We start from the raw sequence: 14657 nt of genomic DNA on the forward strand, positions 1-14657 counted from the left end.
CCATTGTGGCTTGCCCACCCTACCACACTGGCACAGCGTGACCCTGGCGTGGGCTTGCTCCTCCCACCAGTGCCCCAGCTATACACAGTCTGCCATTCATTACTTGGAGTGGGGTTCTCCTCCCCTTTAAGGAGACATTTTAGAAGCTTTTCTTCACAAAATGGCTTACTTCCTGTCCAGAGAGGAAGTGAATTATCCCAAGGACTGCAACGTTTTGTGAGGCAATGGAGACAAAGGAGACGTGTTAGCTGCAGTGTCCTGCCGGGGTGGCCGTGCGGAGCCCGGGGTGGCCCTGTGTGCTCGGGGTGCCCCTGCCCAGGACTGTGGCACTGGTGCCGAGGAGGGGGAGGGTCCTCGGTGCATCACCTGAGTTGTGGGGTAAATGTACAGAGTGTCAATCACAGGCAGAGCTCAGAGCTGGGAAGGAGCTACAGATGGCGGCTGTGCCTTAGAGCTCCGCGCCTTCCCGTCCACTTCAGGGCAACTTTCAGGAACTTGTGCCCCTCCCCCGGGCGCCCCTCAGCCTCTGCAGCCCCTGGGACCCCTGCAAGAGCCGAAAGCCCCGAATTTGGCCGCTTTTCTCGTCTTTTTCCCCGGCGCTCCGGAGCCGAGGAGTCTCGTTGTTTTCCAGCTCATGGCGCACCTCCATATTTGTGCGCTGTGATCGGCAGCCCTCCTCCGTCTGCCGCCGACCCCCCGGGATTGCTTTTTCACCCCTTTTGCCGACCCCATCGCTTATATTTAACTCATTTTCCCCCGGTTTTCATATTTTTGTTCGGTTTTGCATTTTTCTCCCGTTTTGCCGATCTTCGGAGTCCGCTGCCCCGGGTGTCGGATCTGCCCATGGAATAGACAGGTGAGCGTCCGATCACTACAGCCGCTGGGAATCGCTCGTTTTCTGCACATTTCGGGCTGTTTTCTGGCTTTTTGGTCACTTTTCTGTCTGATGACGTAATCGCAAATCTCGTCTTCGCCGGGCGGGCGAGGCGGCTGATGAGGCGGTGCGGGCCGGCCGCCGGTGCTCGGTCCCCGGGAGGATTGTGCTGGCTCTCCGCTGGCTGCGGGTGTCCTGTACATGTGAGGGGCTGTGATCGTGCGGGGCCCGGGAGCTGCCCGGCGACGCGGCTGCACCGGAGACTTCACCTTTCTTTCAACTTTTAACAGCGAATCCCTGTGTCCTCGCCAGGCCCCGGCAGCCTGCACCTGCCCGGCACCAAGATGATGAAGAGCCCGGAGGAGGAGGACGGCGGCTCAGCACGGAGCAATGCGTCCAGGTAAGGGCGACCCATCGCAGCCTCTGCCTGTGCCACACTCCGCATCCCCCGACAGCGGCTGTATCACATGCTGGGGCTTGTAGTCCCACGCTCTGCAGACCACTAGCTGGATGTGTACCTTTATCCCAGCTCTGACCTTGACTCTCATTGCCACACCCTAATGTTCATGGGTACTATAGAGGCCCAGTGACCCCTCCAGCCTGTGACCACTGCCAGCCTCCCTCACCCCACCAGCATCCAGCCACTGCCAGCCTCCCTCACTCCAACAGTATCCAGCCACTGCCAGCCTCCCTCACCCCACCAGCATCCAGCCACTGCCAGCCTCCCTTATCCCTGCCGGCCACTGCCAGCCTCCCTCATCCCTGCCTGCCACTGCCAGCCTCCCTCACGCCTGCCACTGCCAGCCTCTTGCCACTGCCAGCCTCCCTCACCCCACCAGCATCCGGCCACTTCCAGCCTCCCTCACCCCTGCCTGCCACTGCCAGCCTCCCTCACGCCTGCCACTGCCAGCCTCTTGCCACTGCCAGCCTCCCTCACCCCACCAGCATCCGGCCACTTCCAGCCTCCCTCACCCCTGCCTGCCACTGCCAGCCTCCCTCACCCCTGCCAGCCTCCCTCACCCCTGCCTGCCCCTGCCAGCCTCCCTCGTCCCTGCCAGCCTCACCCCTGCCTGCCACTGCCAGCCTCCCTCACCCCTGCCTGCCACTGCCAGCCTCCCTCACCCCTGCCTGCCACTGCCAGCCTCTTGCCACTTCCAGCCTTCCTCACCCCTGCCTGCCACTTCCAGCCTCCTGCCAGCCTCCCTCACCCCTGCCTGCCACTGCCAGCCTCCTGCCAGCCTCCCTCACCCCTGCCTGCCACTTCCAACCTCCTGCCAGCCTCCCTCACCCCTGCCTGCCACTGTCAGCCTCCCTCACCCCTGCCTGCCAGCCTCTTGCCACTGCCTGCCACTACCAGCCTCCCTCACCCCTGCCTGCCTCCCTCATCCCTGCCTCCCTCACCCCTGCCTGCCACTGCCAGCCTCCCTCGCCCCTGTCAGCCTCTGTCCTCTTCCAGCCTCCCTCTGGCCACCCTGCCACTTCCAGCCTCTCTCTTCCAGCCCAAGCCCCCACCCCCCGGGTTTTATTACCTGTACAGTCATGTTTGGTGGGGTGAGTGCTGTTGGTTACATGACCTTGTTACATTTGTGGTCTGTGCTGCATTGCACCATTTCTCCACTACATAAATGTTACTACACACAAGGCCACAGATAAAGCCTGGGAGTAAAGTAGCTCCTTATCTATCCCCTGTCCTGTCTCCTGAGAGGGTCGTGTACATAATCTCCCCACAATGTTACCCCGGGTTGTGCACGCCGGCCTATGTCATGTGCAGATGTATTTATTTATTATTATTGTTATTGTTATTTTGCTCATACTATAACACACACCACCCCTTGTGTTGTAGCTATTTTTGATTCCCACTGTTCTTATTTTTTTTATTTATAAACATTACAATATATAAATCACACCTATTAGTGTTTTATGCATGTGGGTATATAAACTTGTACACAATGTTATGTGCATTAGTTTGATATAGCTGTCTCACCTATTACTCCTATTTTAAATTATATTTGTTATTTTGCTATGAAATATTTTTAGTATATTTGTATCTTACTCTCTACACTATAAATATCCCCATCCCCATTTGTAGTTATCCAGGCTTTTGGCCCTAGGACTATAGTGGTTAATCATCCTGGCCCATTAACTATTTGTTCCTTTTTGCCCTTGGGTACAGGGATGAGATGCAGTTGGGTGGGTGTTGTGGTACATTTCTATGTCTCTCGGCTGCTTCCTTTTTCTTTGAAAGAAACACATTTTTAATGTAAAGTTCATTTCCTGTGAACCCAAAATATCTCAACATACGTGTGATTTTTTATAAGAGGTATTGGTGTATGTTACTGTAAAACGCCAGAATATTGCATGTTCCCTGCTACTAGAGGTGACTATTATTTAAATATAAATCCCCATTACTTCCATGTTGATCATGTTTTGCAGACATATTACATACATAAAGTAAACAACTGAGACTGCACAGAGGGGAGAGTAACATTATGGAGTAATGGTGTAGTGCTGAATATTCTTGTTATACCGCTATTATACAGATATTGGTGTTACTGCTGTAGTATGACTGAATATTGTGTATTATACTGCTATTATAGAGATAAAAATGTGTTTAATGACATAGTATGGCTGAATATTATACTGCTATTATACAGAGCTATCAAGGTTATAGTGTAGTATGGCAGAATTATACCGCTATTATACAGTTATATCAGGGTTATTAGGGTAGTAGTGCTGAATATTATACAGCTATTATACAGAATATGAACCTTATGGCTGAATATTATACCGCTATTATACATATATCAGTGTTTAGTGTAGTATGGCGGAATATTATACCGCTATTATATAGATATGAGGCTTATTAGTGTAGTATGGCTGAATATTATATAGATATGAGGCTTATTAGTGTAGTATGGTGGAATATTATATAGATATGAGGCTTATTAGTGTAGTATGGCGGAATATATAGATATGAGGCTTTTTAGTGTAGTATGGAGGAATATTATACTGCTATTATGGATATGAGGCTTATTAGTGTAGTATGGTGAATATTCTACCGCTATTATATAGATATGAGGCTTATTAGTGTAGTATGGCAGAATATTATACCGCTATTATATAGATATGAGGCTTATTGGTGTAGTATGGTGAATATTCTACCGCTATTATACAGATATCAGGGTTATTAGTGTGCTATGGCTGAATATTATACCGCTATTATACATATATCAGTGTTTAGTGTAGTATGGCGGAATATTATACCGCTATTATATAGATATGAGGCTTTAGTGTAGTATGATGGAATATATAGATATGAGGCTTTTTAGTGTAGTATGGCGGAATATTATACCGCTATTATATAGATATGAGGCTTATTAGTGTAGTATGGTGAATATTCTACCGCTATTATATAGGTATGAGGCTTATTAGTGTAGTATGGTGAATATTATACCACTATTATACAGATATCAGGGTTATTAGTGTGCTATGGTTGGATATTATACCGCTATTATACAGATATCAGGGTTATTAGTGTGCTATGGCTGAATATTATACCGCTATTATACAGATATCAGGGTTATTAGTGTGCTATGGCTGAATATTATACCGCTATTATACAGATATCAGGGTTATTAGTGTGCTATGGCTAAATATTATACCGCTATTATACAGATGTCAGGGTTATTAGTGTGCTATGGCTAAATATTATACCGCTTTTATATAGGTATGAGGCTTATTAGTGTAGTATGGCTGAGTATTATACCGCTATTATACAGATGTCAGGGTTATTAGTGTGCTATGACTGAATATTGTTATTCCACCACCTCTATATTAAGCACACACACTGACTAGGATCCCCATAGTATTATATACATATTTATTATTATTACTATCGCTGCTGGTGACTCTGAAATCCTGTGACATGTGTATGGGACGTATGTGAGGTGCTGTGTAGCCTCCATACACAATGCCTGGCTTTTCTGCACTGGGAGCCCTCGCTCTCCTCTGTCCTTGGAGTACATTTTGTGACTGGCAGCCATTTTAGAGAAATGCCTCAGACGCGAAGCTGGAGCAGTTTTCATGAAAAATGTGTGTATTCTGCGAGGTGTGAGGAAATAAACGGCTGTGTGTGACGGGGCACTGTTGTCAGGGGACGTGTGTGAGAATGCCATCAAGATTTGGGCAGAAAAGCGGCTGCTTTCAGTGTTTAATGCGCTTCTATTTCAGTCACAAAATGGCTCTTCCTTTGTGCTGCAGCAGCGCCGGGCTGACACTGTGCTGCACTGTGCTCTCCTCACGCAGGAGGAGGAAGTTGCTTTCTAGGAGTTCAAAGGCCATCTTGTGCCTGCTGCGGATCTGATTGGTTCCCGGGCCTCCTGGTAACTGACGTCAGCAGTGCAGGCGTGGTGTGTGACGTGTGCCGTGCCTGCCTCTCCCCGCTCAGCTGGAGGCGGCCTGTGCCGTGTGCTGCCGGCCGCACCGCTCACCATGCACCGCGCGCGTTATCCTACATTACATTTATGTATATCAGATATATATTAACTATTTTACTTTTCAGAGGCTTGTTTCCCCCATGTGACGTCTCCGTGCCTATTAACCCTTACCACAGCCCGACATTGCCGCTGCACCTTCCTAACCTCCGGGCTGCGGGTAATTGCATCATGTTTTCCTGTGATACCACTTCCGTTTCCTACAACGGCTTCCCCATCAGCATCGGGTTTAGTATGAAATTAACCCATTCACCTCCTAGTCACTCACTTAACCCTTGAACTGAACCATCCACTCACTGTTTTTTTAGTTTGTGTGCATTCCCCCCTCCACCTTTTTTTTTTTTTTTTTTTCATTTTTCTTTTATTATATGGGCTCAAGTTTTTTTTTAGCACTTTTTTTTATTTTTTTTATTTTTTTATTGAGAGATCATAATAGGAATTCAATTATTTCTATGATACTAATGCTACTTAGGTGAAGGGCACGACAACCATGTGTAATGTGTGACAACCAGAGGCAGCATTACATCTAGGTGCTTGGTCAGTTGGCTTCCATCATGCTTTGCCCGCGTGGTCTAAGGGCACACAAGGTTATGTGCCATGCTGTCTTTTAAACTTGTGTGACCTCACTGGTTTTCCTAAGAGGATGATGTCACAGGACATATCAGCATATTTTATTCATTCATTCAAGTGTTTTTTTGTTTTTTCTCAGACTATTTGGTATGATTTTTTTTTTCTTTTCCTTTCAACAATGAAGAAATGGAAAATGCACATAAAGGCTACTTTCACACATCAGGTTTTTTCCATCAGGCACAATCCGGAAAAAAAAACGGGTAAAACGGATCCAGTACCGCATCCGTTTTATCCCCATAGATTTGCATTGTTACCGGATTGTGCCTGATGGCTTTGCGTTGCATCCATTTTTTTCCGGATGCGGCAAAATTAATTAAAGCGGCAGCCGGAGGCAACGTATCTTGCAACGTTTTTTGGTCCGGCAAAAAAAAAATACATCCGGCCGCTACGGCGCATTTTTTCAATGCATGCCTATGGACGCCGGATGCGGCACGATACTGAAAAAAACCGTATCCGACCGCCGCATGCGGTTTCTTTCACTGCGCATGTTCAGTAGCATGCCGCAACCGGAAAAAAACGGACCGGCCGCATGTAAAAACTTATGCAAAGCATGCAGTGTTTTCGCCGCATCCGTTGCATAGGTTTCACAGCCGGATTGAGCCGCACTGCAAAAACCGGATGTGTGAAAGTAGCCTAAGTGTGTCTTTGAGCCTTTGCATTGCTGTGTATTGTGAAATATAGAGCGTCTTCTGAGCGGAGGACGCCTGAAGAATTTTCCACTCACTTTCTGCAGCTTTTAGGTTTCCAATGACACTGGACAGGCCGCACCTTGTGCACAGCAGGTGGTTTGTACATAGAAATCCTCGTGTTCATCCCTTTGAGCGGTTCATTCAGGTTCCAGACGTCCGGTGTGTGCACATACCCGGAGTTACACACAGTACAGGTTCTGCTATTCTTTGGGGGTGGGGTACATCTTATTGAAGCTCCAAAACATCACTAAACCACATGTTCTTGGGTTTCCTGGGTCTTTTTTGTTTTTCCATAGGACGTCTCCCCTTAGGGGCTGGTGTTTTCATGTGAGGTGCGCACTGACATAGGCACAGGCTGTGCGCAGGTCTTCTACCCCTGAATCCTGTTACTAGCAGAGGATTGCTCACATACTGCAGCATGTACAGGCTTTTTGCACTTTCCCGTGGTCTCCGGCCCCCCTGTGCACTGGCCTTTGTGAAGTGCTGCATTATTTTAGAGTAAACAATCACCACCGACATGATCTAAACATGGAATCTGACCATCACCTGTCATGTAGCTGGAATACAACTTGCACACATTCCCTTTTTTATTATTATTGTAATGTCCTAACCTGTACGGATAGATTTCCCACACAGGCTGATTTATCCTGTTTAACTTTTTTTTTTTTGTGCAAACCAAATTACACCACACGGCTTCTGCCACATTTCTGACTTGTGTCCATGACTCAGGATGGGACAAGACCAACGGTAGCATAGCAGATTTAAAGGGAACCGGTCCCCAGGATTTTCCCTTATCGCCTGTGACTACCACCAGTGAGCCCTTATATATGACATTCTAGAATGTGGTATATAAGAGCCCAGGCCGCTCCGTATGACTTAAAAACATCTTTATTATACTCACCTGGGTGGCTGTCAGGTCCAATGGACGTGGGTGTTCTTTGGTCCGGCGCCTCCTCCATCTTGTGTGATCTCCGTCCACTTTCCCAGCCTGGTGTAGATGACGCATCCTACGTCATCTACACAGAGTCCTCCATTGCAGTCCTGCACATGCTCGCTTCTCTCTACCCTGCTGAGGGCAGAGCAAAGTATTGTAGTGCGCATGTGCGGGCGGTCATTGACCTTTCCTCACGCCTGCACATTACAGAACTTTTTTCTGCCCTCTTAGGCTATGTGCATACGCTGCAGATTTGTTCCTGAAAATTTCTGCACCTTGTGGCAGAAAAACCGCACCAAAAACACATGCTGTTTTTGATGCATTTTTGCAGTATTTTTTTGGGTGTTTTTTTTTTTTTTTTTTTTTCCCCATGCACCAAGGAAATGACTCAGTAAAGCTAGGTTAATAAAAAAAAAACAGAAAAGAAAACTGCATTCTTGATGTCCTTTCCTGTTTCAGCCGTTCTGTTTAATTTTACATTGTCGTGATCCTGATGACATCACATCCTGTTTTAGCCATGTGTTTTTTGTGTTAAAAAAAAAGTGGCAAAACCGCACCAAAAACTCCCTATATGAACACACCTGCGCATCATCACAACATTGGAGTCAATGGGTGAAAAAACGCTGCAAATCTGGTCCAATAATTTACATGCTGCAGAGTTTTTCTGCATGAAATCTGCAAGGAAACAAAAAGTAACGTGCGCACAGCTCTTCAGAAAGAAATCTCAGACTTTTCTGGCGTCGGGAGGGACATGCAGATTTTGGGAACACAAGAAACACATAAAAAACCCGCAGCGTGTGCACAGCACAGGGCCTTTGTTGGTGTAGAGTTCAGATATTGATGCATCAGCAGTCTAAAAATTCTTGAAGCTCATTGAGGCTATGTTCACATGGTGTTTGTTTTGCATGTTTTTTTTTTCCTGAGTTTTATGCAAATGTAAAGCTGCTTTTTACAGTACTAAAAGCTATGAGATTCCAGACATCTCATGCACCTGATTGACATTGAAAACTGCTGCATTTTTGAAACAAGCATGTCAATTCTTTCAGCATTTTTTGCAGCTTTTTTCCCCATTGAAGGCAATGAAAGTATAAGGTTATGTGCGTATGTAGCGTTTGTCCCTGCAGAAATTTCTGCAGCGATTTGAACAGCACACGTGCGCTTCAAATCGCTGCAGAAAGAGTCCGTAATGAAAAAAAAAACCCGATTCCATGCGCTCTGCCTGCAGCTCCTCCCATAGACAGAGCAGGGACTGCAGGCAAAGCGCAGGAAAGAAGTGATATGTCACTTCTTAGAACGCGCGCTTTGGGCAGCAGCCGAAGCGCCGCGCTCTAATACGTCATGTGCGCACGTCTCCTGCATAATCTTCATAGATTATGCTGGTGACGCAGGACGCATGCAGTTACGCTGCGGTGCAGATTGCAGCGTAGCTGCATGCAAATACGCAACGTGCGCACATAGCCTAAAAACGCAGATGCGGGTTTTTTTCGTTGCTTTTGTGGTGAATGAAACAAACTTTATTTAAGCGTAGATACAACACTCAAAAGGCAGCTAAAAAACACATCACAGCCTGCTTTTTGGAAACCGCTTTTTTTTTTTACTGCCAAGAGAGCAAGGTTTGCTGTAGAAAAAGTGTGAACATTCTGAATGTAAAGGCCCAGTCACACACAACGACTTACCAGCGATCCCGAAAACGATGCGACCTGATAGGGATCGCTGGTAAGTCGCTGGGAGGTCCCAGGTGAGATGTCACAGTCAGATCTTACCAGCGATGCAGGAACAATACAGGTCGCAGTAGCGACCTGTATAACGATCTCAGCAGTCACTGTGACCCTGTCACACAGCGTCAAACACAGCGATGTGTCCTGCCCAGCAGGACATTGCCTTTGAAGAAAATGGCCTGGACCATTCTGCAACGACTAGAGATCTCACAGCAGGAGCCTGATCGCTGGTAGGTGTCACACATAACGAGATCGCTAACGGGATTGCTATTGCGTCACGGAAACAGTGACTCAGCTGCGATCTCGCTAGCGATCTCGTTGTGTGACCGTACCTTTTAGGCTATGTTCACACTTTATTTGGCTGCTTTTTTCTGAAGGCAAAACCTGCTCTCTTGGAAGTAATTTTCCTGCTGCTTTTTTTTTTTTTTTTTTTTTTTTTTACCGGTTTTGTGGCTTGTGTCACTTTTCTACAACATATGTTCAATATAGTTAGTTATATTCACACAAAAAATGCACATGGTTGTGTTTTTGCACTTACGTATTGCTTTCTATGGTAAAAAAAGAAAGATGGAAAAACAAAATTCACACTGCAGTTTTCCAAGTCAGGCAGGAAAAAAGCAATCGTGCAAAAGCAGCTTGTAATTTACATTAAAAAGGCAAACTGCAAAAACGCAATGTGGGAAGATAGCCTAAGGCCCTGTGCCCACGGGAGAAAACACTGCAGATTTTCCAGATAAATCCTCAGGTTTGCGCAAGTACAGACACTCCCCATGTTATCCTATGGGATTTGGGGAGTGCTGTTTCAATGCTGCAGATTGTCAATTTTTCCTGCAGATTTTCCTGGGGGGGGGGTCCGCAGGAATAACGCTCGAATTCCGCAGGTTTTCTGCAACAATTCTGCATGAAATCTGCAGCAATAGATAGCTGTGGATTCCGGGGAGCTGCTGCGTGAACCTGCAGAAAAATCTGCAGGTATTTTCTCCCGTTGGCACCGGGCCTAAGGCTATGTGCCCACGGGAGTTTGTAACTGCGGATATATCCGCAGGTACGTCCACAGGTTTCCCGCAGCTGCTCCCCGGAATCCGCAGCTATTTTTAGCTGCGGTAGTACAGCAAAATAGCTGCGGTAAACCTGCGGACATTCGTGCGGCTTAGGGCACAAACACATCAGCGGTATTCTGCTGCACTGCCGGATCCGGCATAAGGGCAGTACAATACAGTTCACAGACAGTGCGGCAAGCCCCGGTCACATGCTGTCACAAGCTCCGGTCACATGACCGCATGTGCCTGGAGCTTGCCAGTGAACTTTAGTGTACTGTACTGTCCTTGTGCCGGATCTGCGAGTGCGGCAGGAAAACGCTGATGTGAAACCAGCGTTACCTGTGGAGGGCCGGGAATTCCACAGATATTTCCACAGAAATAATTGACATGCAATTACGTGCGGCTGCGGGACATCCACGTCCATGTTCCGCAGCCGCACGTATCCGCAGCATGGACACGGCACTCCCCATGTCCCATAGGATAACATGGGTAATGTCTGCACATGCTGAAACCTGCGGATTTATCTGGAAAATCCAGGGCTGTGGAGTCGGTAAGCCAAACCTTCGACTCCGACTCCTCAAATTCTCTTGCACCGACTCCGGCTCCGACTCCGACTCCGGCTCCGACTCCGACTCCTACATATATTGCTTATAGTTAGGTGAAAAATTTATTGTAGTACATGAATATGTGTATGTGAACATCAGACATTTAATAATTTTTATGATACAATAATCAAGATATTTGGATAGAACATAAAATATATTTATTGGAATACAACTTTAGAACACAAAAAACTGTAATAAATTGTAAATATGTAATACACTATGTAATATACAGTAGATTACATATATATCTTGTGTGTGTATATACACTGTGTGTATATATATATATATATATATATATTACATATTTACAATTTATTAGTTTTTTGTGTTCTAAAGTTGTATTCCAATAAATATTTTATGTTCTATCCAAATATCTTGATTATTGTATCATAAAAACAATTAAATGTCTGATGTTCACATTGTACTACAATAAATGTTTCACTTAAATATAAGCATTATACTAAATGTTATTATTTAGTAAAATATTCAGCACATTCTGCATTGCACTCCTGTCCCCAATTTATTATATATTTTAGGAGTCGGAGTCGGTGCATTTTATTCCGACTCCGACTCCACCAAAATGAGCTCCGACTCCGACTCCACGACTCCGACTCCACAGCCCTGGGAAAATCCCCGTATTTTCCATAGATAATCCACAGGTTTAATTTCCAATGGGCACATAGCTTAAGAGTGTCTTACTACTGCAGGCTTTTCTTCAAGACTAGTGTAAGAAACCTCCGAAATGCTGCATTTTTGTATTGTTTTAGATGGGGAAATATGAAACACTTTGCACAGTGCCTTTTTGTCCCGTTTTTCCACACTTTTAGAGCAAATCTAGGGCTGTTTTAGTGTTTTTCCGTGTTTTTGTTTAGGCTTACTGGGCCTGTCCCCTACTGAATTGCTCCAAGTAGCAGCATAAAATAATAAAAAAATGCTATTCGTACCTCCCTGATGGGCACCGTTCTTCCGATGACGGCGCATGTTGTCTCTGGAGCACGGACGCTGATCGGTTGTAGCTTTCTTTTTTTTAGATTGATTTAAAAAAAGAAAAAAAAAAGCTGTATGAAAACTCTGTAGGATGAAAGACTCCATCTCCATCCACATGGGGCATATCTGCTGTGGAACCTGTGCATATGCTATTGTGCAGTCGCAGCATTTACTTTCTAAAGGGAGAGAGAAATAAAAATGCAGCGTTTTATAGTAAAAGCCAAGTGGATGGGATTAATAGAACGCTTTTTTTCTGCTGTGTAAACTGACCTGCAGGGCCTATTTCTAAGGCTATGTTCACATTTCCGTTATTTTGCATCAGTCACAATTAGTTGTGTGACTGATGCAACGGATGTGTGGCAGATAGTGGCACAACTGATGCTGCAAAACAAAGATCCGTTTTTTTTTTTTTTTTTTTAAATTTTTACTGTTTCACCGGCGGCTTTTCTGAGCGATCAGCTGATCATTCATTCACAGCCGGCCGCCGGGTGAACAGCTGATCGCTCAGAAAAGCTAGCCGGTTTTCTGAGCGATCAGCTGATCACCCGGGCGCCGGCTTTTATGAGCAATCAGCTGATTGTCGGTGGCCGGCTTTTCTGAGCGCTGTTCGCCGGGTGATCAGCTGATTGCTCACAAAAGCCGGCGCCCGGGTGATCAGCTCAGGCCGCTGGAACTGGAACTGCATTTACAGTGGATCATGGTTTTTTACTGTACGCATGCTCACAGTAAAAAAACGATCCGCTGCACAAAGAAAAGTTACACTCAGCGTTGCTCCCGCCTGATGGTCAGTCAGTAAACGACTGATACGTCACGCGGCGGATGCAACGCAAGGCCATCAGTCACAATCCATCGCTAATAGAAGTCTATCCGGGATAAAACGGATTCCTGCAAAATATTTCGCAGGATACCGTAATTCCTCAAAGCGACTGATTGTGACTGATGCAAAACAACGCGAGTGTGAACATAGCCTTAGCTGCAACATGTCAATTTATTTGGGTTTTCAGTGTGTACTTCTCCCATACACTTGCATTAGATGTAATACAAAAACAAACAAAACGCATTTATGCAGCATAAGCATACAAAAAACGCATGTAAACAAAACATCGGCTATCAATAAAGTTGGTTGAAACACAGGCAGCAGAACAAAAAGGGAGTTTCCCAAAGCAGAGATCAATGTTCAAATACACACAAACACACCTATACAGACACAAAAAATTATAAAGATATAGCTAGCTCGATGATAGAAATATATTAGCCTGCAGCTTTATAGTGTCCTGCCTCCTGCATATTATATATTTGTACCCTTTACTGCCTTTCATGTGACATTAAAAGACATGTAGCCTGTTTTCACCTAATAATTTAATAAAAAAAAAAAGAAAAGAAAAATATGTGGTCTCCCTATATTTCCAGCCAAGGGCGGGCTGATATCAGAATGGGAAGGTTCATGGTAATCTGGCCCCTCCCAGCCTAAAAATACGAGGCCACAGCCGCCCCAGAAGTGGCGCATCATAATCAAGGTAATGGTTTATGGGGTTGATGTCAGCTGTGAATTGACAGATGGCATAAAGCCCTGATGTTAGTAATGGAGAAGCGTCTATCAGACACTCCAAAAAAAAAAAAAGGGCTTCATCTGGATTTTCCATTGCCAGTGAAGGTAACACCAAACGGTGGGATTAGCAGCCAGTAGCTGCTTGAGTTACATTTAGCTAGCAATAGAAAATGCAGCGGAAGCCCACATAGTTTGTTTTTTTTTTGTTTTATTTTTTAATAAAAAAAAAAAAAAAATCGATATGGGCTTTGCTATATTTTTGTATTCTAGCCAGGTATAGCATACAAACCCCCAGCTGCCTATTTGTACGCAGCTGGGAGCCAAAAATATAGGGAAGCCCTTTTTTTGAATTATTTCATGAAATAATAAAAAAAAAAAAAAACGACATGGGCTTCGCCATATTTTTGTGTCCAGCCAGGTGAAACTAGGCAGCTGGGGATTGGAATCCACAGCACAGGGTGGCCCAAGCTTCCCCCCCTCCTACCCTGCTACGAATTGCGGTCCGCAGCTGCCCCAAAAAATGGTGCTTTAATAGAAGCGCCATCTTCTCGTGCTGTATCCAACTCTTCAGCGGCCCTGGTGCCAGATGGCACGCTGGCTTTGTTTTACCAGCTGATATTAAGCCAGAGATTCATAATGTCAGGCCAAGTTTGACCTGGACATTAAGAATCTTCAATGAAGGGTTAAAAAAAGACACCACACAGAGAAAAAATACTTTAATAGAAATAAATACACAGACACACTTAGGGACTCCATCTTTATTACTCCCTCTCACCCCTCCACAATCCTGGTCTTCTGTCTTCAACCTGGTGCTGGCAGGTGTCTTGGGGCGGCACGGTGTCATCTGATCTGCAGTTCTCCCCTTCTGTTGTGACGGCGCACGCTCCCACGGTCACAAGAGAGCAGAAGATGCGACGGCACATGCATCGCCCTCTCAGCCTCAAGAATAGAATAGCAGGGGGTAACAGATCTTCACAAAGATAGCGCCGGAGATAAGTGCTATGCGCAGGCGCCAACTCCGACGCCATCTTAGTGAATAGTAAAATTAGCATGGACAACAGAGAGGGAGGAACAGGTGGCAGGGGGGCGGGAATCCGTATGAATACCCACCCAGTTATTGTCTGCTCTGCTGCTGATG

General features: G+C 45.8%; 1 protein-coding gene across 3 annotated transcripts in view; it reads left to right on the top strand.

Moving 5' to 3' along the window:
• Positions 1–663: 663 nt before the first annotated feature.
• The window catches only part of CHD2 (chromodomain helicase DNA binding protein 2), a 239130-nt gene continuing 225136 nt past the window's right edge, over positions 664–14657 (top strand). For 2 of the 3 annotated variants that reach the window (XM_075345973.1, XM_075345975.1), the window contains exons 1-2: positions 664–856; positions 1165–1274. In XM_075345973.1, the coding sequence (XP_075202088.1) occupies positions 1219–1274 (56 nt within the window). In that variant the 5' untranslated portion in view covers positions 664–856; positions 1165–1218. The remainder of the gene's footprint in view (positions 857–1164; positions 1275–14657) is intronic. The other variant, XM_075345974.1, reaches the window with a different exon arrangement.

Source organism: Anomaloglossus baeobatrachus, chromosome 4, assembly GCF_048569485.1.
Source record: "Anomaloglossus baeobatrachus isolate aAnoBae1 chromosome 4, aAnoBae1.hap1, whole genome shotgun sequence".
Classification (NCBI taxonomy): domain Eukaryota; kingdom Metazoa; phylum Chordata; class Amphibia; order Anura; family Aromobatidae; genus Anomaloglossus; species Anomaloglossus baeobatrachus.